This window comes from Gasterosteus aculeatus, chromosome 1, assembly GCF_964276395.1.
Source record: "Gasterosteus aculeatus chromosome 1, fGasAcu3.hap1.1, whole genome shotgun sequence".
Lineage (NCBI taxonomy): Eukaryota > Metazoa > Chordata > Actinopteri > Perciformes > Gasterosteidae > Gasterosteus > Gasterosteus aculeatus.
In genome coordinates this window covers 27,120,130-27,142,245 of record NC_135688.1, presented here as the reverse complement: position 1 = coordinate 27,142,245, position 22,116 = coordinate 27,120,130, and the positions used below count along the sequence as shown (strand labels likewise).

The 22,116-nt window shown below is 48.4% G+C and overlaps 2 protein-coding genes across 3 annotated transcripts; one reads left to right on the top strand and one right to left on the bottom strand.

Moving 5' to 3' along the window:
* The first annotated feature begins 633 nt into the window (after positions 1-633).
* On the top strand, positions 634-4,792 carry LOC120817947 (ras-related protein Rab-9A). 2 transcript variants are annotated; one of them, XM_040174640.2, is made up of 3 exons: positions 634-1,646; positions 2,546-2,621; positions 3,038-4,792. In XM_040174640.2, exon 3 carries the CDS (start codon positions 3,059-3,061, stop codon positions 3,659-3,661), a length of 603 nt encoding a protein of 200 aa, XP_040030574.1. In that variant the 5' UTR covers positions 634-1,646; positions 2,546-2,621; positions 3,038-3,058; the 3' UTR covers positions 3,662-4,792. The 2 variants fall into 2 exon arrangements, with proteins under 2 accessions (XP_040030574.1, XP_040030583.1); XM_040174649.2 differs by having other exon boundaries at positions 1,071-1,646; positions 3,043-4,792.
* LOC120817940 (neuronal membrane glycoprotein M6-b) lies at positions 4,596-21,328 on the bottom strand. The gene is made up of 7 exons (XM_040174629.2): positions 20,831-21,328; positions 10,869-11,055; positions 9,999-10,158; positions 9,643-9,811; positions 8,021-8,094; positions 7,875-7,940; positions 4,596-7,223 (listed from the first exon to the last, which is right to left on the bottom strand). Exons 1-7 carry the CDS (start codon positions 20,898-20,900, stop codon positions 7,071-7,073), a joined length of 879 nt encoding a protein of 292 aa, XP_040030563.1. The 5' UTR covers positions 20,901-21,328; the 3' UTR covers positions 4,596-7,070.
* Positions 21,329-22,116: the final 788 nt, after the last annotated feature.

Here is a 22,116-nt window from a genome sequence, read left to right as displayed (position 1 = left end):
AGCCTCTTAAATGTGTCGAGTATTTTCTGCAACATTGATAGAGGAGGAATGTCCCAGGGATGCGGACACAAAGGACAGAGCCTTTTCTCGGCATGGAGCACATGTTTGGGATTTAAACAAGACATGTTTTTAGGATGCATCCTTTATGTTGGGTGGGCATTTACCAGTAAACGGAAAAAAAGACCAGTCACTGTCTATTTATTGCAGCTGCATTCCGAAACCACTTTTAAAGAAGTAGCTCTCTCCATCCTCTTCCCGCTGAATCATTTCCCGTCTCCTCCGGTGAATCTATACTTTATAATAGCTGACTACTTTTCCAGGAGCCTCTTTTTTAAGTGAACACTTTCTGCTCAGAGAAATGATGTAAAGCCGTCCCGGTTTTGACCTTTGATCAAGCTAATCTATCATTTCCTTGATGCCAAAGGAAGAAAGTGTTTTCTTTTGCCATTTACCATGAGTCACGTTTCCTTTGAAGGTTAAAACTCCTTTTTGAGAGGAGAAGAGGAAAACATGTGCCTCGCTTCTCCTACAACATCCCATTCATGTGGAGAACATGTGACCTCAGGAAGCGGTGGGCATGTGAGCGGGTAATCTGCCCCCTCCCGAGCAGCCCCTGGGCTGCTTCACTCAGTCGACGTGGCACGGTGGCCGGTCCGCACGTCATCATGGCGTCATCGCCATAGGTGCAGGTTGAAGAGTTTCATGGATCTTGTTTTAATGAGGCCTTCTTTTTTTTAAATGAAATATCTGTAGTGAGACTTTAACGTGCCGTTTGAAATGATCCCCATTACTGTGCTTGTCAGACATGGAGCTCGCAATATCTTATTGCGAGCATCAATATCAGGCCGATCGGAGTCTCCTTTCAGATGCACCCTGTAATTCGAGCGTCGTGTTGGGAGACAGATTCCAGCCTGCGGGCCGGTTTGGCCTTCCAGACCATTTATACCCCCCACAGATACACACAGAGCCTCCTTACCAACATTCAGAGGCTTGAAGCCTGCAGAAACGCATTTATTGAACATCAAGTGCTGCACAACATTTACCTCCTGCTTCTGACCCCTAAAAACAAAGGTGAAACCATTGAAGAACACCTGTTTCCATCGTCTGGAGTAGTGGAAGAATCCTGTTGTGTTTTTCACGGAGATAATAGATAAAAGTTCTTTGGGCGACTCGTTGGGGGACTCGTTCGGGGGTCCACGTTGGGTTAACCCGGCTGTAGGTTAAAACATTCTTCCTTTGATTGTAAACTAAAGCGCGGGGGAAACGACATCCAGCGCGGCGCGTGACGCGGCGCGACGCCGCGCGGGTCATGTGAGCCTCATGAGCGGCTCCGGGGCGCCGCGTCACCGGCGGAACGCGGACCGGGACGGACGTGGAGGTTTTAAACGCCGGAGCCGCGCAGTGAGCGAGACGCGAGGAGGTGCGGCGACCGCAGGACGGATAAAGACTTTTATTTCTAAAATGGTGACTTTCTCTTGCTTTTAAGCGGCCAGAGAAGTGGCCATTGTGCAACGGCTAACGGCTCCCATTATCGGACAGCTAACCAACGACAGCGGTTTACGGCGGTGCTTCCATTAACGGACAGACCTTCTTTCCCTTCGCTTCTCTCCGCCATTCCCCCGAAATATCGACGACTGAACACAGCTGTAAGTTTTAAATGTGCAATGAATGTGGTTAATGAAAGTGTTGGCTGGTTTCACAGTCATAACCGCCTCTTTAGCGGGGTAGTTTATGCTAACTGAAGCTCACGAACTGAACTCGGTGAGGCGGATCTCCCGGTTCCGCACCGTGAACAATTTAGTGTATTTTGTTATCGTGTCTTAATGTTCTTTAATGCATCCGAACCTTCTGATAACAGTAGTAAAATGTATTCAGGAGATATACGGGTTTGCTAAGGTTTGCTAAAAACCTCAACCTAATTCAACGTCATTACAGAATCATTATTTAAAAAATAAATGTTCCCCACTTTTACCAAAGTTTCCTGTAAAGTTAAACTGTTGTCACGACACCTGTTTGTTCTCAAGTTGTTATAAGTCTCATTAATACTGTTCACTGATAGTAAACGTGCTATTGTTTAACTTAAGTAAATACTTTCCTGCTTATTGAGCATATCTGGTCTTTAACTTCTACGCAAATGTCTTCTAGGTTTAAATTAAAGGGTGTGGTCGCATGTTTATATTCTTTTATATTCAAAAGAGTAGCTTTTTATTTAAATATGGATCATTCTGCTGAAGGAAGCACATGACTCGTGTGGTCACTTCTGAATGAAATGACAGATATTCTCAGTCTGCTGGGGTCAAAGGTCTCAGGACAAAGGCCTCATTCACGAAGCTTCCGCTGCATTGAGGCCGTGAGGTTCAACTCCTCCACCTGCTTAAAGTCCGGCCGAACCTCTCAGGCCCACGTCGGCCCGACCGGCCGCACACTGCAGACGGATCTCACAGCAAAGCGCTTACTTAACCAACGTCACCTCGTTCTGCTCTAAACTGGGATGTTAAACATGCACACGCGGGGTGGCTGATTTAGATTTGTCTTCTCTTGGCAGCTCGGCCTGCGAGTGGGAGAACTTCTCTCGGTCTCTTACAGATTGGTGACAACATGAACCGCGTGGTGTTGTAACGGTGAGTTACTCTTTTTGTTTCTGTCGGATCGCTTGCGGGCGCCTCGCGGGTCCCGTGATCGGCCTCCATGTCGTAGTGCGGATTAGATTTAAGCCTGGAATGAATCACTTCTCCTTCCAGTCCGAATGCAAAGGAATGAGAACACGGTTAGAAGCTGCGTGATGTTAGCGGAGCAGGTTGTTCTTATCTCCAGCTCAACTTTATCAGTGTGGCCAAAGGTCAGAACCAATGAAAGTAAGTCTGACATGATAGTGGCGGGCAATATTTTCATTCAAGACCAACATTAGTTAAAAACTAAATATATATTTACTTCACTATTAAATTAGAATCCCTGTGAATTCTTTATGAACCCATCACAAATCAACCAGGTATATAAAAAGGTCAGAGAATAGTGAAACTTTCTGTCGTTGGTGCAGAGCAGCGGCATCGAGTCCACGATGTCAAAGTCGCCCCTCCTGAAGGTGATCCTCCTGGGGGACGGCGGCGTCGGCAAGTCCTCGCTCATGAACCGCTACGTCACCAGCAAGTTCGACTCGCACCTCCTCCACACCATCGGCGTGGAGTTCCTCAACAAGGAGCTGGAGGTGGACGGCCGGCGCGTCACGCTGCAGATCTGGGACACGGCGGGCCAGGAGCGCTTCCGCAGCCTGCGCACGCCTTTCTACCGCGGCTCCGACTGCTGCCTGCTGACCTTCAGCGTGGACGACGGACAGAGCTTCAGCAACCTGTCCAACTGGAAGAAGGAGTTCGCCTACTACGCCGACGTGAAGGACCCCGACCGCTTCCCCTTCGTGGTGCTGGGCAACAAGCTGGACGTGCCGGAGCGGCAGGTGTCGGGGGAGGACGCTCGCCAGTGGTGCCGCGAGAACGGCGGCCACCCCTACTTCGAGACCAGCGCCAAGGAGGCGACCAACGTGGGGTCGGCCTTCGAGGAGGCGGTGCGTCGCGTCCTGGCGGCGGACGACGGGGCCGATCGCCTGGTTCACGCCAACACGGTGAACCTGCAGAGGAAGAGTGCGCCCGACTCCACCTGCTGCTGAGCCCGAGTGGCGCCCCGCCCGAGTGACGCGCCGCCCGAGTGACCCGCCGCGGGGGCTCGCCGGGCGCTTCGGCAGTTCGGCGGAGAAAGAGGAAGTGGTGGAAGCATTTTTTTTAGATCAAAACTGACTGATGTTTTGTGGCGATGTTCAGCATTTCCATCACACAAGGGACTCACAAACTGCCCGGTCTTCATTTCCTGACATGATGGTCCTATTTTAGGAATATTCATTTATACCTAGCATCAAGGGACAGTTGGTGGTTCTGAAGCTTTTTAAAGCTTTGTTTGGCGTGAGTGAGGAACTCTATTGTATCAGCGGCTGAAAATACACTACTGACGAAGCTGCGGTTGCAGGTTTTAGCCCACTGAAGGAGAAGTATTATTGAGATTTGGTACTTAACTTATCTATGTTGAATGAAGTGCTCCAACGGTACCGAAAATTTGGTTAATCAAATAACGGATAAGAAAGTTTATTATTGGGATTGACTACTTTAGGCTTAGATTACACACTATATATATTTCACTGTCAAATGATTTCTGAATATTTTTCTTTTCTACTGCATTGAATTTTCTTCCTTTTAGGACAAATGACACCGTAAAGCTTCCAACAATGGAACTGGAGAAAAATCATTCTTTATTTTGTGCTTAAAAGTTTAAACGCAGTTCCATCTTTGTCCACGAGGTGGCGCCAGCAGCGCGTGGCTGTTCTCCACCTCAAAGGCAAAAGGCAGCAGTGTTGAGTGGTCAGCTCTGAAAGTTCTCCTTTTCCAACAATGGAGATGTCAATCAAATCCAGCTGGTCGGCTCACAGGCGCTAACGAACCAGCGAGAGTGAAATCAGCTGGTGAGCCAATCAAGCCAATTAAGCCAATTAGCTTTCACCTGTTGCACGAGTCACTGCTTGATTCCAGCACACAAACACTACCAACCCTCAAAATGTTGGATGTTTTATTTATTTATTTGTGTCACAATTAATTTGTCAGCTGCTTCGTGTTGAAATAATCCGAGTAGAATGAACAGGTCAAGTTTGAGAATTGATTTGTCAATCATGTAAATCCTCCTCTTGCATGTAAGGAACTCTGACTGTTTCTGGACTATTGGTTGAGAAAAACATAAAAATCAATCTGGGAAATTTAGATACATCTTTTTCATTACAATTTATAGATAATTCAAGTAAATAATCCGTAGTTGCGGCTCTACAGGAATATATTCAATGTGTATTTCTTACCACAAAGCGGTAGAAATGAATTCCACGTCAGAGACCCAAACACAAGAACGAGACGGCAGACAGCGGTGTCACGATAATAAAAAATATCGGTTTTACTAGAGAAGGTTACAAAAATCATCACTAAATAGGAGTCATAGAACTATTTCCAACTTAAAAAATCCAAACCATAATGAAACAACTACAGGGACTACAATGCCATCAAAGTACAATGGAGTTTTCTTTAGAAAAGGGCGGGTGGAGGAGGGGGGGCAAACACCGCCTACCATAGTTGTCAGTACGATTGACTACACATCACCTGATAAACTGCAAAGACACAGTCATGTCTCCTTCATGCAAATAACGAGGAAACAACAACACCCCGACACGCGTCGTCTCACAGGAAATTGAAGTTTGCCTTTACATCAACCTGGTGGCAAAGTACGAATATTTATCAAACATAACACACATGGCAATATAGTCCTTTTTTATAAAGAAATGACAGCTGCACACATGGACGATACTGACATGCTTCATCTCATCAGAGTTCAAATATTTGTCTTCATTGTTTTTTTTTAGGGTAAACTAACCAGTGATGATCAATAGAGAATATAGTCCATGATTATTAAGCAAAATCTGATTATAAAATCAATGTATGAAAATTCCTGACTTTTATTTCCGAGTGTAAACATCCAGAACGGCCTCCGTGGCTCACGAGAGACGCGAGACGTCAAAAGAACTCAAGGAAAGAAAAAGAAAAGTTCATTTTTTTCTCTCAACTCACATGTTGAAGCACAAAAAAAGGTCCATGAAATCATAATTACTGAATCACAAGAAGAACTCAGCTGCCTAAAACTGATAAAACATTAAAAATCCATATATATTTTTTTTATCACATTTTTAAATGTATACGTCACAAGCACCTGAACCCACCGCGTCATTTCATAACTGCACTGCATCCCTCTCACGACATTTCATTTATGGTGTTACACTACAATTATCATATCAAATGCAGAACTAGTAATTTGAGTGCTGAACACACGTCTCAAAAGGGAACATTTACATGAGTGGAAAAAAAGGATCAAGGACTAGAGGACCGTGGCGGAGCACTGATGGCGTCCTCCACCTTTCAGGGACGAGGTGGGACTCCTGGTCTTTGGGGGCGGTTCAGATATTTACAGGTGCACTACAGGTGAAAAGGGGGAATTTAAAAAAAAAAGCTAGAAACACGGCTTTTTACTGTATAATTCGCGCAGGACGGCGGTTTGTGTTTAGATGGTCGGATTTTTGGAAAAAGAACACGACTGACTGGAATCAGATTGGCTTTGATTCCTGAGGTGTGTGTTGAATGGATTCATCTCTGATGCCGCTGGTGATGTTTCATCATACAGTGTTCTGTTTTTAGAGCTTGGTCTCATCTTTGACGTGACAGCAAATAAGCATATTTCCCCCAAATATTCCCTTGTTAGGAGGCTGCTACACGTCTCTCAGCAGATGAATTAAATGCACAATGATAATCTTAGAAACCACGTGATTTCAGTATTGAGTGGAGGGTGGGGGGCTTTCTGCTTAATATTTTTGATTGGTAACAGTGCAACCACGTATTGAACGTTGGCCATAAAAAAGTCCAAAATGGAGAATAAGGTGAGGGGGGGAGGGGGGGGTGGAACAACCAACCCAGTGAGCGTAAAGAAGGTCGTAAAAGTACCTGTCATACTTTCCAGAGAGTATTAAAAACAACAACATTCGTACACATTCGCACAATATATTCATATCCATATATATATGCATATAAAACACCAAAAAAAAGATGGAGGACGGTGGTCGCCGCCCGGCTTCGCCTGCGGCTGAAGCAGTGAAACAATGTTTTTTTTATTTCTTTTTTTTGAGAGGTGGTGCCGGGGCTCAGGGCCCATCGCAGCTTCCGAAAACCGACGTCCCGCAGCGCTCCCGCTCCGAAAGCGCCTGCCTCCATTGGGGGAGGGAGGTGTATGGGGGTGCCATGGCTCCCCCCCTCCCCGTCCCCGTCCCCCCCCCTTGCCCGCCTGGTGGGAGCCAGCGACTCCTCGTGGAGGGGAAGAGGATGCAGGATCTGGGGAAGTCGGGGAAGTGGGGGCGGGGGTTTGTGTTGTTGCCAGGTGAGTGAGAGGTGGGAGTTTAGGGGGTGGGGAGGTTCCGGGTGGAGGTGCGGCGGGAGACAATGTCCTTATGAGTAGGAGGAGGAGTTCTGGCCCTCCTTGGAGCGCGCCTCGGCCTCCAGATCCTGGTCGTCCTTGGTCTTGATGTCCTGGTACTCGTGCGTGGAGACGGCGCTCTTCAGGTAGGCCCAGTTGGCCCCCAGAATCATCAGGTAGTGGATCTGAAGAGAAAACACACATTTACAGTGTGGGGGGGGCTGCTCACCCACAATGCAATGCGCACAAGAAGAGGTGCAGCAGCTGGAAGTCATTTGCGGAAACATTGTAAAAAGCCGCTTCACAGCGAGCCGTGCTTTTAATGTGTCGCAGCCGGGAGCTGCACTTCCTCTGTGCAATGCATTGTGGGACAATCAATTTAGTTTTTCAACTAAACCTGATTTAGTTGTTTTTATTTACAAGCGTGGACGGACTGAGATGGCGGGCGCCAAATGAACCTCATCACTCAGAGGGAAAAGTGCGTTGATATGAACACCGCTAAATATTTTAAATACACATTTAATGGTCTTTTTTTAAAGGCTATTCCGTATCTCCCTCCTCGTAGTGCAGAGACGGCTTCACGTCGGCCAACGCTACATCTGCTCGCTGGGTTTTTTTCAGCATCTCCTTCCCTTTGACACGGAAACAAAGCAGTCCGCCTCCACAGCGGAGCCCAACGCCGACCCCGTCCACCCGCGCTCACGCAGCAGCGCAGGACGGGCACGCCGACAAGCCCCGTGAGAGGCGGGGTTGCCGCGGCAACGGGCAAGCGCGCCATGGCAACGCGTTTTTTTTTTTTTTTTCTTTGTATTGAGCAGATTTATCAGCAGGCTTACCAGTGCGATGACGGTGGCGCCGGCGCCGGCGAACGCCACGATGTAGAGGTGGTAGGACAGGTAGAACTGTGGACGCAAGGACACGGTCAGAGAGGGACGGAGGGGACGGGGGAAAAAAGGAGAAAAAAGGACCGGAGGCCCCTCACCTCGCTGGTGTTGCAGATGTCTCCCAGAGTGGCTCCGCAGGCTTTTCCCGGAGTGGCGTTCCAGGGAATAACACCTGCAGGGTCAGAGGGACGGAGAGTCAGAGGACGGCCGCGAGACAAAAAGGTTTTTTTTCCTCCCCCGAGGCTGTGATTGAAGGCATTATGAATCAAGCTTGGATTAAAGATTAAAGGAAACAGGGCGGCTGAGCCTACACGAGAAATATGGGTCATTATTTCCGTTTTTCTTGCCCACTATCGGCTCATTATAATCCCCCGTTGCCTTTTCGCCTTTGCATTAATATTATCACCACAAATAAGTTCAAACTAGGAAGCTGTCAAAACCTTTCGCCCCGATAATAACTTGATGACTGCCAGTAATTGGGCTTGACGTTTGCTGCAGTGTCGTAGAGTACGGCTGCCAGTGGAGCATATGCGATCCATGTCCTACTTTGCAAACGGGCCAGCTGTCCCTCAAATGTGGGTCACGTCCTGCAGTTTGGGCCATCACACTGATATGCAATCAGAGCAGAGCGTTACTGGGGCACTAATACTACAGGAAGGTGGATTTCCATCAATCCCGCTCTCAATAATCTCTGTGTGTGTAGAAAATGAAATTTGAAGCAGAGCGGAGATGCAGATGAACGTGTGAGGTGGAAGGCTTGCAGAAAAGGATTCTCTGAATATTTTGGTCTCCACACGAGTGCAAAGTTTTAAGATTTTATTGCAGAGGCGGCCCGGAACGTTCGGAGCTCGCTCGCCTTCATCAGAGGAATTTATAGTCTCTTTTTCTTCAGCTGCAAATGAAACCACTTGGGTGGAGCGCCTCTCTAATCACTAAATCTAACCCAGAATCTGTCAACGTAGGCGTGATTTTCTTGACACGCGGGTGTATTGTTAAGGAAACCGGGGACTCACTCCTCACTGGTGGACAAATTAAAAGCTAAACTCAAAAACTAATATAAACCGTTTTATGCTTCTCATAACAAAGACCTCATTTCCCCAGAGCCGCGTTGCAGGCATGACGTCGATTAAAAGAGGAAATCATAGCTTGTTTTGGTGTAAACATGTTCTTTCTGCACACCTGATCCAATTCCGCTGCAAATGGTGTCGGCACTAATTAGATCAGGTGTGAACGGAGCAGCAGTATAAAGCTCGGCCTGGACTCAGCGCCTCGAGGGTGAGCCGAGGAACACAGCTTTGGGGGGGTTGTTTGTGGCTACTTATTAGAACGAATGAATAAAGATTTACCGTTACCGAGGGGAACGAATCCTATCTAACACGGCTTGACTTGCCCTCCCTGATTCAATGGAGACAGACTCTCGTGAGCCTCCGTCAACGTTGTCAGCTTTTAAATCAGAAGTAAGAAATGGGCAGTGGGACAGAATGCACCTGTCAAACGTTCGTCACCTGACCCAGATGCAAAGTCGAGGAAACATGAGGAATGAAAAAAGTTCAAAACAAAACCCGCAAACCATAAAAACTACCGTAGTGGGATGAAGACTGAGACGGGCCAATAAGGTTGATCATACTGTACAACCTCACACGAACGTTTAGGGGGGTTTAACGGTTCTTTTATATGCCTCATTTATGCCCCGCCCCCCGTACATGTGGGAGGAACTCACCGTACTGCCTGACGTCCACGCAGATGGAGTCGGGCGAGGTGATGTTGGCGTTGGGGGCCTTCATGGCGGCGCAGGTGGTCCACATGTTGAAGAAGAGGAAGACTGGTATCGCCGTGAAGCCGAAGATGGCGAGGAAGGCCAGGAAGAGGATGTAGGTCAGGAACATGAACTGAGGAGAGCCGGAAAGGGACAGATTTCGTGTTGGGCTCCTTTTTTAAAACACTATTTTAAAGCAAGCGCGTCATAAAATACACAGCAAAGTGACTCCGTCTCATTCAGAGGGCTTTCATTGGGTGTATCTGGGTCAGTCGCCGTGGTGATCTGCAGCAGCTGTTTGTGTGCGTGCGTCGACGTACGAAGGCCGTGATGCAGCGTCCGCAGACGGTGGTCTTGAAGTCGCTCTGCAGCTCCTTCTTGATGGCGCTGGTGGTGTAGAAGCCCTCGGCCAGCAGGAGGATGGCGTAGACGAAGAAGAAGGAGGCGATGCCGTAGATGATGTACTGAAAGATCTGGATCCTGGACACACGCACAATGTGAAGCATCAACAACATCAACGACATAGCTTTATTCCAAATGTAGCTTTTCTGATTAAGACACATTAGATACGCCAATTTATTCCATTTCATGATAAAAAAAAGACGTTATTTTTTTATTTCGGGGACAAACACGCCTACATTAAAACCACGACAGACTTCACATGTCAACATGTGCTGCATGTACATGATCGGTCTTTGACTCATTCAATCAGGATTTTATCTTGTGCTTGTTCCTTAGTCTGATTTTACAGTGTCTTGGAATCTTACTTTAATTTTTAATTTTGCTTTAATGCTTAATTTTTCCATTCAACCACGCCACACGTATTCATTATTTTTGTCTTCCTTTTCTTTATTTTAGCATCCACTCTGTGTCAAACATTGGTAATTCCCTATGAATTGCATTTGATTACTTTGAAGGGTGTTACCCAAATAAAACTTTGAAACATTGAAAAAGAGCGCGTAAATCAAGGCGATTACTTTTCACGATCTTTGTTCAGAACGTTCACATGAGCTGGGAGACGTTTACTATTGTTTTATTGGCGTGTGAATCATGGCGGTTCTCCTCGACAGATTTAATAACCGGCATCCAGAGCTGTTTCAAGGCTTTCTGCGCAAACATCAATGATTCATTCCGCTCCTCAAGTATTTAAACAAGTCTTGGTGGGAAGCCGGCGGCGGCGCTCCACTTACACCATGGCGAGGGTGGCGTGGTCCGTGGTGACCGTGGAGAAGTGGTTCTCCAGCATGGTCAGGGTGCCGCTCAGCGCCACGTGGCCGCAGCCGCAGAACAGGGCCACGCCCGAGAAGCAGAGGATGGTGGCCACCAGCGAGGCGTAGGGCACCCCGCCCAGACACTTGATGCAGCACTCGAAGCATCCTGCAGGGGGAGACAGGGAGGGGGTCAGATTCAAATTGACCTCCTCTTGTCTCACAACCTCCATAATGATGACGAAAGATGCACATTCACCCGCGCGAGCCGTTTCTGCAGAAGGGTGATGGTGGGGATGATGATGAATTAGTAAATTTGTTTTCCATTAGCGGTGCTCGTGAGTCGGGATACGGGGAAACACGGCGCTTTGTGCTCCCAGGATGGAGGAAAGATAACGCGTTGTGGTTGAGCGCAGCTTATATAATACCCTGTTAAAAATAGCTGCTCAAGAAACGCAGGAAGTTACTCTTGTGTGTGTGTGTGTGTGTGTGCCACTTTTTGTGCCACTGTTTCCATGACAACCAGCTCCAATTGGCAACTCTGCAGCATCAATAAGTCATGTTCAGAAATGTGTTGAATCTGAATATTTCTGCTCGTAACGCCCAGCATTCACAGTCGACCACGTCACGTATCTGTCAAACGGTACCGAACCCACTTAGACTGGCGCAAGCGTTCATGGTTTCCAGGTGATGAATCCCACTGACTCCCACTTTTCATGCAGACATCATCAAACAAAAAGATGGAGGAGAAATGTCTCAACCGATTTTACAAGTACTAATTATTACGCAGCAGCTGTTAATCTACATAAACTTCAATAAAGCACATGTTTTGTTTTTTTTCAGTCATAACGCGGAGCTGTTTGGTTCCTCTCCATCGAGGTATCTGACCCCAGAGCGAGGTCACGTGCCGGCGTGCGTTGAGAACCCCTCCACTTCCTGTCTGAGTGAATGAAAAACCCCGCCACATAAATCTAAGATGCAACCCCCCCCCCCCCCCCCCCCCAACCCTCCTCCTCCTGCACGTTGCGTAACAAAGCGGAGGCTCGTTGCATAATGGATCCAAATCCTATTAATGTTAATGAAGGAAGCGGGCTGATGGAGAGGTGGAGCTCATAAGGTCGGATGGCTCGAAAATCTGAGCCCAGAAACGGGCCAGGCCTCGAGGGGGTACAGGGGGGGGGTTTACTGGACTCACTGGTCGATACCACGAGGACCGGGGGGGCTGTTTAGAAGCTGCTCTGCGCTAAAAGGTCCATCTCCCCAGGTGATTTAGTCTGTCCGTCTTCCCGTCCTTCTGATTTAAGGGACGAGAAGAAACACCGCCCAGTGTGAAGTGGAGGAGGAGGTGATGTAATCTTGATATTCCTGCCCCTCGACTATCGCTCCCTTTCAAGGTGCCGAAATTAAAAGCAGCAGAAGAAGAAAAGTTTGCGAGTGCACGAGTGATACTTAAAGCTCCTCTAATTCCCGCCGTTAACTCAATCTTCTCCCCCGGCCCCCGTGCAGCTTCACGGATGAATTCACAGAGCGGGGGCTTCTCATCCGGTGCGCCCGTGGCTACTAAAGGCCTGTCAGCCTCGGTTTTAAAGTGCACTAATGGCCAACGGACGGGCCGGGGTGGTCCTCTCCAGCCGGCCCTAATGGAAATCGATGGGCTATTCATTAGAGGAGAGCTTAGGCGGCCCATCGCTCTGGTCCTACACCTCGCTGCATCTCGCCACCTCGGCCTCCCGCCCCAGGCCCGTCCTCCGGGCGCTCTCGATGGAAAAGGGCTGCGCGCCCACGCCGTACTTAGCAGCGAACCAGCCGGAGTTAATCGCCAGGACAATACGTTACGCTGCTCGTACCCCGGGGGGGGGGAGGGGGACGAGATGCGTCGCCTCGTGGGAGCACTGTGATCCGGGAGTTTACGTTGATTCGACAGAAAGCGCGAGTAATTTGACTGACTGAGAGCTGCAATTTAGGATTAACCGCCCCGGCCTTGTTCTCCCGCCGGTGGCGCCTCGCGGGGCAAAACGCGAGAATTAGGATTTCAATTTGTCGCTGCAAGGGACAGTTTGATAGATGGACGCGAAGACAAAAGAAAGGGACGTGAGAAGGGACGATGGCGTAAGACAGAGGTACGCGAGAGGAAGGCCGAGGTGAGAGGAGAGAGAAGGAGGCGAAGGAAGACAGGAGAGAAGAAGAAGAGAGAGAAAGCGTGTGCGAAAAAGCAGCTCGTGGCCCCGGGGCCGGCAAATAGCAGTTGCCATAGCAACGTGTTACCCGCGACCCAGTTCGGCGGTAGCGTAGTGCTTCACAGCCGCTTCACACGCACCAACGCACCGATAGTGATGTAACCTCAATTGGAAAAAAAGGATATATTGGTGCTAAGTGCTGACAATGGTGTGGAATATGAATAAAAAAATAACAAAAGCACCAAAAAAGACTGAGAGCAACTGAGGTGATGACAAGACAAATAGAGAGGGAGATTTAAGGTTATCCATAATCTGCCATTCAGGTTTTAAGAAGTGGGTCAGACACATTTTATATTGTTTGAAATGAGATTTAATTTGATCATCTCTAAGCTTTAAAGACAATTCAGTGATTGTGGCAAACCACCGTCTGCATATAGGAAGTGGATTTAGTCACCACGAGCGCTGGTTTGAGGTTCACCATTTCCAAGCCTCCAGTTCTGCTTTTCGGCCGCTGCCATCCGGTCACGTGTTGCAACGCTGAGTGACTCATTCCAGGCAGTCGAGATGTACGTTCGGGCTCTATTCGGCCGTGTTCATGTTGTGGTAGAGACCTGTCAATCATCATTACACGCTTCAAGAGCAGCTTTTATCCGCCATCTTGAGATAATATCGCCGGAATTTGTGTGCTGTAGTTCTCTGGAAACATTCAGTCATCAGCGTTAATAAAGCTTTGTGAATATTTCAGCGGCCGGTCTGCTCTCTGCCCGCGGCTCTGTTCCAATCTAGAAGTGCTGTATTCATTATGGGGCAATTTCCTCAGAGTGCATTATGGGTACTTTCCCACAAGAGCATAGGAGGACCTCAGAGAGAGAGAGAGAAGCCGTGAGCAAGTAAAGCAGAAAGAGAGCGCAGGGACGTGGACGGCTGCGTCTCCGCTGGTTGAGATGAAAAAGAAGCCGCATCTGTCAGATGACACACACACACACACACACACACACACACACACACACACACACACACACACACACACACACACACACACACACACACACACACACACACAGCTCGTAACCTTGTGACTTCAGTTTAGGAGATTTCCTTCTTTCCCTTTGACTTGAAGGATGAAATGTTTGTATGCGGTCAACCAAAAAGAGATAGAAACCAAAAAAACTCTCGTCCGGTTTCTCTTTCTTTCTCACATCCGCCGCGTCGTCAGTTTCTTTTCAGGGTGCGTTTCACTTTGCGTTGTTTGCTGCTTCGCTCTCAAAGCACGTTTTATTTATTTGCACCTTTCCGGTGATTTATTTAATTTGGTACCTCCTATGTTTTGGAACTCCTAACGTTTTGCAGCCTTTTTGGCCACGTTGGCCACCGTAGTTTCGACACAGACACTTAATCATCAGAGAGAAACACGAGCAGTTAAACAGCTCAGTCGGATTATTTAAAGTAATAGTGAGCAGACTCCACTGTTGGTCGTAACGCCTCATTGCACAAAGTTGTCTAAGCAACTAATGATGGGGGCGATCGGCCAATCTGACCTTTTGACTCTTAGTCAATTGTTTTGTCCATAGACAGAAGATAGATTTCCTGCAAGAAAAAGAAAGAAAATCCCCTCACATTCATCTGATAACTGACACGTCACCGAATGTTTTCATAATCGGCTTGTTTCCTTCGCTGATCAAGAGGACACAATATGTCAGGTAAGAGGATGAAGCCAGCGGCCTTCACCGTTTCCCCCCCCCCGGACATAACTGACCCTAATCTCCTGTTTGTGAGAACCTCTTGGCTGCTGGTGCCGGCGTCCCCGCGGCCACGAGGCCGGTTCTTCTCCATCTCATGATGTGGATTTTATTATCCCACGGAGAGTCCGTTCAATAGTCAATGTAAACAGAGACTGTAAAGCATGGGCAAAACCACCACAGACCTCAATTGTGCTTTGGAGGGCCGGGGGGGGCAGGAGCCGGGTCACCGGTCCCGAAGTGCCGCGTGCCGGTTTGAGTCTTGACTCCCACCGAAAAAGCAAAATGGCCCCTGTGGCCACACGTGCCATTGGACCGAATCGCTGAGCGGTTACGCAACCGACTTGGCAAAAGTCCCCCTCCCGGAGACGTCAAAGCAGTCGCTGGCCCCCCCCCCCCCCTCCTCCTCCCGCCTCCTCCCCCCTGATGGAGATACACTTTGCAGCAGCCTCGGGGACACTGTGTAACGCGGGTACGCTTCCCGTAAAGGCCTCCACACACAGGTCTTTGTCAGGAATCCTCCTCGTACATCAAAGACCATCGTTCTCGCAAACGCTTAGTCGGCGTCGGACGCGCGACGGGCTGCTGATGAGCGGAGCAGGTTGGCTGTTGGTGGGTGATGGAGGGAGGTGGTGGGGGGCCGAGGGTGGAGGGGGGCGGGGGGGCTGGCACCGCTCAGGAACAAGGCCCGCTGCGCCAACCTGCCACTTGCTGCTATTCACACACCCGCCGCAGACCGCCGTCCAAACATAGACGCGTTGTGTGTGTGTGTGTGTGTGTGTGTGTGTGTGCGTGTGTGCGTTTGGTTTCCAAATTTTGTAATTGGATTCTTCACGGGGCTTCGTGGTTATTTCTGTATCAATTAGCCTTTTGTTTCCTGGCGTTTAGTGTTCAAACATTATGATATGGTAAAATAAAATGGATATAATTCCTTTAAGACCAATGTGCCGTCTTTACGTGTCTTTGTCGCACCAAATGTCCAGAATCAAAAGACATCAAATCTACAACGATATCAGAAAAGAGAGAAAAGCAGCAAATCCTGACATTTGAGAAGATGAAGCTCGTGAACATCGGGACATTTCTGCTCGATTAGATTAACACATTCGTCCATAAGTTCATTACATCGTGCTAATGCCTTTTCATTCATTAACAAGGACTCAATTAAACGATTAACCTCCTTGTTTCAGCTTGTTGTCATGACATCTCCAATAAAATGAAGATACGAAACAAAAAGCAACTTATCCCAAACGCTGCGTAAGAGGACACATCCACACTAAATACTGCATGTTTCACCAACATGCGAGCGCCGCGCTTGAGTTAAATATGGATGTGAGCGCCGCGCGGGGACGGAGAGCGCAGATAGCACCAACACGTGGGCGACCCAGCGGCTCGCCCACGTATGTGCACGCTAAAACAGAGCGTTTCCTTCAGTGCAACGCAGACACTCCCCTAAACCACTCCTGGTCACTGACACGAAAACAAATACAAGCGCACACACACACACACACACATCCAGATGGAGGCTGACAGCTGGCTTTGGGCAAATAGCTTCAAATGAGGAACACATGAGCCTCCCCCTGTGTGACGGCTTTCACATGCTCCTGCAACCTCACACACCTCCAGGGCGAGAGGAGGAGAAGGAGCAAAGGGTGCGTGTGCGTGTGTGTGTGTGTGTGTGTGTGTGTGCGTGTGTGTGGGCGTGTGTGTGTGGGCGGGGGGAGAGATGAGCTCGGGAATCAGGACAAGTGAGGGAGGAGAGGATGAGGAGCGATCAGAGGAAACCAAAAGGAGGATTGTGACGGTTTATGTGCAACAAATACGTTAAAAAAAAATTGGAGATGTGCGCGCAGATGGCGGATTCGTCAGCATTTCCAGGGCACGCGAGGTCAGAACCACGAGTGTAATCTTGGTTTTGTCCCTTGCATGCAAACACAAACTAAAACCCCAGCGAAAGTCGAAGGACTTTACCTGGAGTTGTCACGCGTTTTACTCACAGCGAACCTCCAGAAGGAGTTGATTTAGTTTGGGACTTTCTCTGTGCCGATTCACACCCAGTGAAGTGGGTACGTGGACCCTCCTGACGAAGACGCCATGTTGGGTCTGTTGTATTCATAGAGAGCCTGAAGTGAGAGGCGGCGGTGTGTTACAAAGAGAAGACGGATGCCAATAACGGCGAGTGAGCGCGTTTGAGTGTGCGTGGGAGGGTGGGAGAGAGAAGCAGCAGCACATGCTTGGTTTCTCCTCATATCGGCTGATATTAAACCGGTATCGGTGCTTGATATGGACATTCAAATTGCCGACCATAGCGACCAGGTGAACAATCTGACGTCTGATACTTTGGTTAGTTGTACATCCAAGTTCCCAAATGAATTGCAAATTAAAAGCCTTGCGGTTTAAAGTTATCACAATGATGATCTCTCCCTCCTTAAAGAGCAGAAGTCACCATTGACCTCATCATATTTACTGTACACAGAATATAACATAAATACCTGTAGGTCCTTTACACCTCAACCAGGACATTGTTGAAATATCACTGTTTATCAAAACAGCAGCAATGAACCATAAAGTATTGACATGTCAACATAAATAAGTTCTGCCTGTGAGGTCAGGAGGGCATCGCGGGGAACCTGTTTAATATTTATCAGAAACACAGACTGAATGTCAGCAGCAGCGGGCAGGACGGCCCGGCTCCTCGTCCCGACCCGTTGCCCTCAAACAGAGGTCGACCTTTCCACTGAAGGCCTCAACCTGAACTCTGCTGGGCCGTATCACTGGAGCGTTACTCGTACAGGTCAGGATGGCAGCGTAATATGTTTATAGAACTGTACAGCAGTTTTTATCACTGGTTATTTATAAGACTTTTTTATGTCGTCTTTCTTTGTGCTGTGTCTCTTGTCTGCACTCCAATTTACGCTGCTGTAAATCCTGTTTATTTCCCCACCGGGACTAATGAAGGATTATTTAATCTTATTTTACAACTGGTTGTCTTAGCTTAGCATAAACCCTGGAATCGGAGGGCAACAGCTAGCATGGCTCAGTCCCGTTAACACTGTATGTGTGTTCGTATGAAAAAATCTAATGAATTTTTCTATGGCTGGTTACCTAGCAACTGGTACCAATCCACATCTAATTCAGGAACAACCACTCGTATTTCACAAACAGTTCCTTTCAACATTGTTTTTATTTGCTTGATGGTGAATCGGCCTGAAGACGCCACCGAATCCCAACATCCTCCTCTGCTCGGGTCAAACATCATGGATTACAGAGGGAACAGAAGGGCGTTAAAAGGCTGACTGAGAGGAACTCTCTTTGTGCTTCGGAGGCTGCAGCAAAGCTTTCTCCCTTCCAGCGCAGGAAACTCAACAAAAACCTGCACCCCTCCAGACGATGATGTAATCTCCTACGCTTCTGATCTGAACATCATGCGAGCCGGCGACGCGTTATGCAAGAGCGCGCACACCCACACACACACACACACACAGTGAGGGAGCAAGGTGTGTGTGTGGACAGGCCTTTCATTTGCAAGTAAAAGGAAGGACGGCCGACAAGGAGGAACTTGTAATGCTCGATGAATATACCAGAAATGTCACATGGGAGGTGCTGTCTCTAATCAAACTGTGGCATACTAATGAAATCGGATATAATCGTTCCTCAGAGAGCGCAGTCGACGTCTCGTTCTACCCGAGCACGCAGTGTGCCCTCGCAGAGTTACAGATTAGAGATTATAGGACGCAATCGAGCAAAAAGATCAATTCATACTGACAGACATGACGGCGGATTATAAAGCCGGCCGTTGTTCTGTGCTCACTTTCCAGTTTGTAATTACTTTCAGCTCCATATCATGCAAGAGATGAGCACAATAGTCAGATAAAATAGGTCGGATGAAATTGCACGTATGGCTGAAAGGGACTTTCTATTTCACAAGGTTTCAGACAAAAGATTTTGGTAATAATTAAGGGTTGAAAAAAGACATAACTTGAAAGTCAAGCACGCAAACAAGAAAAGAGTCAAATTATTTGTTTTGATAAAGCATAGATATTATATCACGATAACAATAATAATAATTGTTGGTGAAATTGCTTAATGAAGACAGTCAATTTTGACATCTTTTTTAGTTTATTTGCCCTGATGGGGCGATATTTTGTCAGAATCTGATACATCTGTCTCGACTTAGTTTTACATCTTTACATTTCCAAGCCAAGTACAAAGAGGATTTCAGGAAATCCCAGATGAGGTCATTCCACACAAAGCGCCTTGATACGCGTGAGTATTTATTCCAAAACTGCTGCCGTCCGAATCAGAAACGCGTTGAACCGAAGCGGATGATGAGCCGCTGGCTCGCGTCAGCTGAAGCTCCTCACGCGGCAGCTCTCGCCTCCTTGCCCCCGCTGTAAATCTTCAGCCTCTTACCGGATGCTATAAGCTCGTGGTCACCTTCCAGATGTCAAAGGCGCACGACGACCTATTTGCACGGACAAATAGGCCGCCCTGCCATCCAGGCCGCTGTGGTTGGCTGGTTGCGCGACGTCACACCTGCAGAGGCTGAAGGATGCTGAGCACCACGCCACCGCTTTGACTTAAAATGGTGATTAAGGAATTCAAAAGGGTTAATTACAAACCATAAACATGGCCGCCCTCCTGCTCAACTATCCTCAGGGACTTTCAACAGACCCGCCCACTCCGTCAATTAAAGCTGCATGATAAAAGCCCTCATTGGACACTGGCCTGCAGCTGGATGCCACCGGAGACGATGATGTAATGTCTTTTTTAAAACATCCCCGTGCAGGGACACAGCACTCTCCTGCACCGAACACAGAATGTGACCCGGCAATAACAAGTGCTGCAGGATTTACTCTTTAGTCACACAAAAGAATTAAAAATACATCAAACTCAAACCATCACTTTTAACGCCCCGCTTGAAAATGGAGAACATCTGCCGCACTGAGGGATCAAGCAGAGGAAACACTGGGTGTTGGTGTGAGGCGGGTGTGTTCAAAGCCCCCCAGGCCCATGCGCTCCGATACCCGGCTCTTCACTGGCCTGTATGGTGGAGCATCATTCTTCATTTTCTGTATTATGCATCAGACAGAACTTCATTCATATTTAATCCGCCAATGGTAAACAGACAGTCATCTGTGTGACTTCACAAACAACACCGGACTGTCAATCTGCGTGAGTCCTGCAGTGCACACAAACAGCAACAGTTTGGTTGGAAAATGGCTGTTTTTGCTGTGCACGAAAAACACAATGTGCATCTTCATTTTTCATTCATCCACATTAAAAATACGCGAGATTGCGCATTTAAAACAGTTTTTGGAGCTCAGCGGCGGGTTTGGGACTGATGGACGCATTTTGCAGCTTCCTGCACCGCAAAATTACCGCGCGCGTCCCCAACGCGGCTCTCATATGTTGCCGCACCGTCGACCAATCACCGCCGATGTTGATCGACGTGGCTCGCGGGCGGGAGGACCGCGGAGCTCGCTGTCGGTCCGCACCTGACGATTGAAAAAAAAAAAAAAAAAAACACGCAGCCGTGCGCGGCGCGCAACGCCTCCACCGCCGCGTCCTCCGCCGCTCATCAGGCAGAAATGTGCACACGGCGGTGCGGTAATGTAAGAGCAAATTGGCTTTAACGTATGCACCATAAAACAAGAGCGCATCAACCCACCCGCCCGTGTTATCCCCCCTTCCTCCTCCCCCCTCCTCCCCACATGCTCCCAGCACCCCTTTGTAGGCGACAAATAACATCGAAAATTTGGATTTGGATTGTGGGAATAATGTCGGTCATCCGCATCATTTATTGCTTTCCAAATGGCCCTGGAACAGGTGAGAGGGCAGAGGGGGGAGAAGGAGGAGGGAGAGGGGGCGACAGGGGTGGGGGTGGAGGGGGGCATTGCTATTGTCTCGCTCGCGCACAACCGAGAAGCCATTGCAAGTAGGTTAAACCGCTCAGGCTGGCGCAGACGCAAACGTCTCCAAAGAAAACACAGGACAAAACTCGCAAATGTCGGCGGCCGGCTGAGCGTACCTTTGCTCTCCTGTCCCTCGTCCTGCGTCTCCTCCGCGTTGGACTCCATGGCCGGCTTGGTCCCATCCATTATTTTAGAGGAATATAGTCTCCTTGTGGCACTTGCACTTCACAGTCTGTGGATGGTTGAGTCTGTCCTGATGACTCGATCCCCCTTCTCTCTCTCTCTCTCTCGCTCGTACACACCCTCCCTCTTTCTCTCTCCTCCTCCCCGTTAAAGCTTAGCTCTGTCTCTCTATGGATATTAACAATCCAGTCTCATGATGCAAATGCCCTGTCAGATTGGATTTATTTGGCACACGCGGATTAGCGGCCCCAAATGATGCCAGATAACGCGTTTTGGCCCCTAAACCCTCTGTTGACTGTGGAGAAAATAACGCTCATTCACATTATTCCTGTCATTTGTGTCGTCGGTGGCTTCCTCTGTCCGCCGGTTTGCAGGTGAAAATGTCTGATCTTGTGTTGCTTTGGTGGAAGATTTAAGGGAAGAATGTACATGAGATGTAAATATGCAAACTCATGGGTAACCATGCATGCATAAATCCTCACACACACACACACACACACCGCCCCCTCTCCATCTGGTGAGTAGAGAGAGTATAAGGGAGGGAAGATAGAGGAGGCGATTATCTAGTGTGCTTTAAGAGAGTACAAGATAAAAGGGAGAGGACTCATTGTGGTTTTCTGGCTCATGTCAAAAAGGCACCTTTAACACTCATTTCCATGCAGTTCAGGTATTATTCCCATAAGAAGAAACACACCCAGTTTCTTACTTGGGCATTGTGACATGTTTCTATTCATTGCTGTGCGACTTCATTACTTTCGTTGAAGAAAAAACAGCTCCACCTAAATTGATTTGACTTTGGCTGGATGCCCTTTGACCAATCAGAGCTTCTCACAGCGTGTGTCTGGCTTTATTCAACAGGGCGCCCTTTGTTTGCCCCCAGAAGATGCTGATTGGCTGAGTGCAAGATGACACAGCCAATGAGGAGGAAAGCAAGGTGAGTCCCCGTTCCCCGGTTGGTGTGTTTATATTGAGGATAGGTGTGTGTGGGGGAGACGGGGGTTCCATCATTCACAATGGGACACATCTTTCCTAAAACCTCCATCCTTAAATAAGGTTTTAATTGGGGCCCACGAGGCCCTGTTTCAGACCAAGCTCGGCCCACACATCAGTCCAGAAAGCTGCACCTCTCACTTCTTTTCATCCCCAAAAAACACACAGAGAATCCGCTTGCAGAACACGTGCCATTTATTGGATCCATTGCCCCCAAAGGGCTGAAATG

Coding starts and splice junctions, on each gene's coding strand:
- LOC120817940 (XM_040174629.2), bottom strand. CDS start 20,900: ATGGATGGGACCAAGCCGGCCATGGAGTCCAACGCGGAGGAGACGCAG. Junction 10,159..10,868: donor CACGCCACCCTCGCCATGGT/GTAAGTGGAGCG, acceptor GCGTGTGTCCAG/GATCCAGATCTTTCAGTACA. Junction 7,224..7,874: donor GCGCCACCGTCATCGCACTG/GTAAGCCTGCTG, acceptor TTTTCTCTTCAG/ATCCACTACCTGATGATTCT.
- LOC120817947 (XM_040174640.2), top strand. CDS start 3,059: ATGTCAAAGTCGCCCCTCCTGAAGGTGATCCTCCTGGGGGACGGCGGC.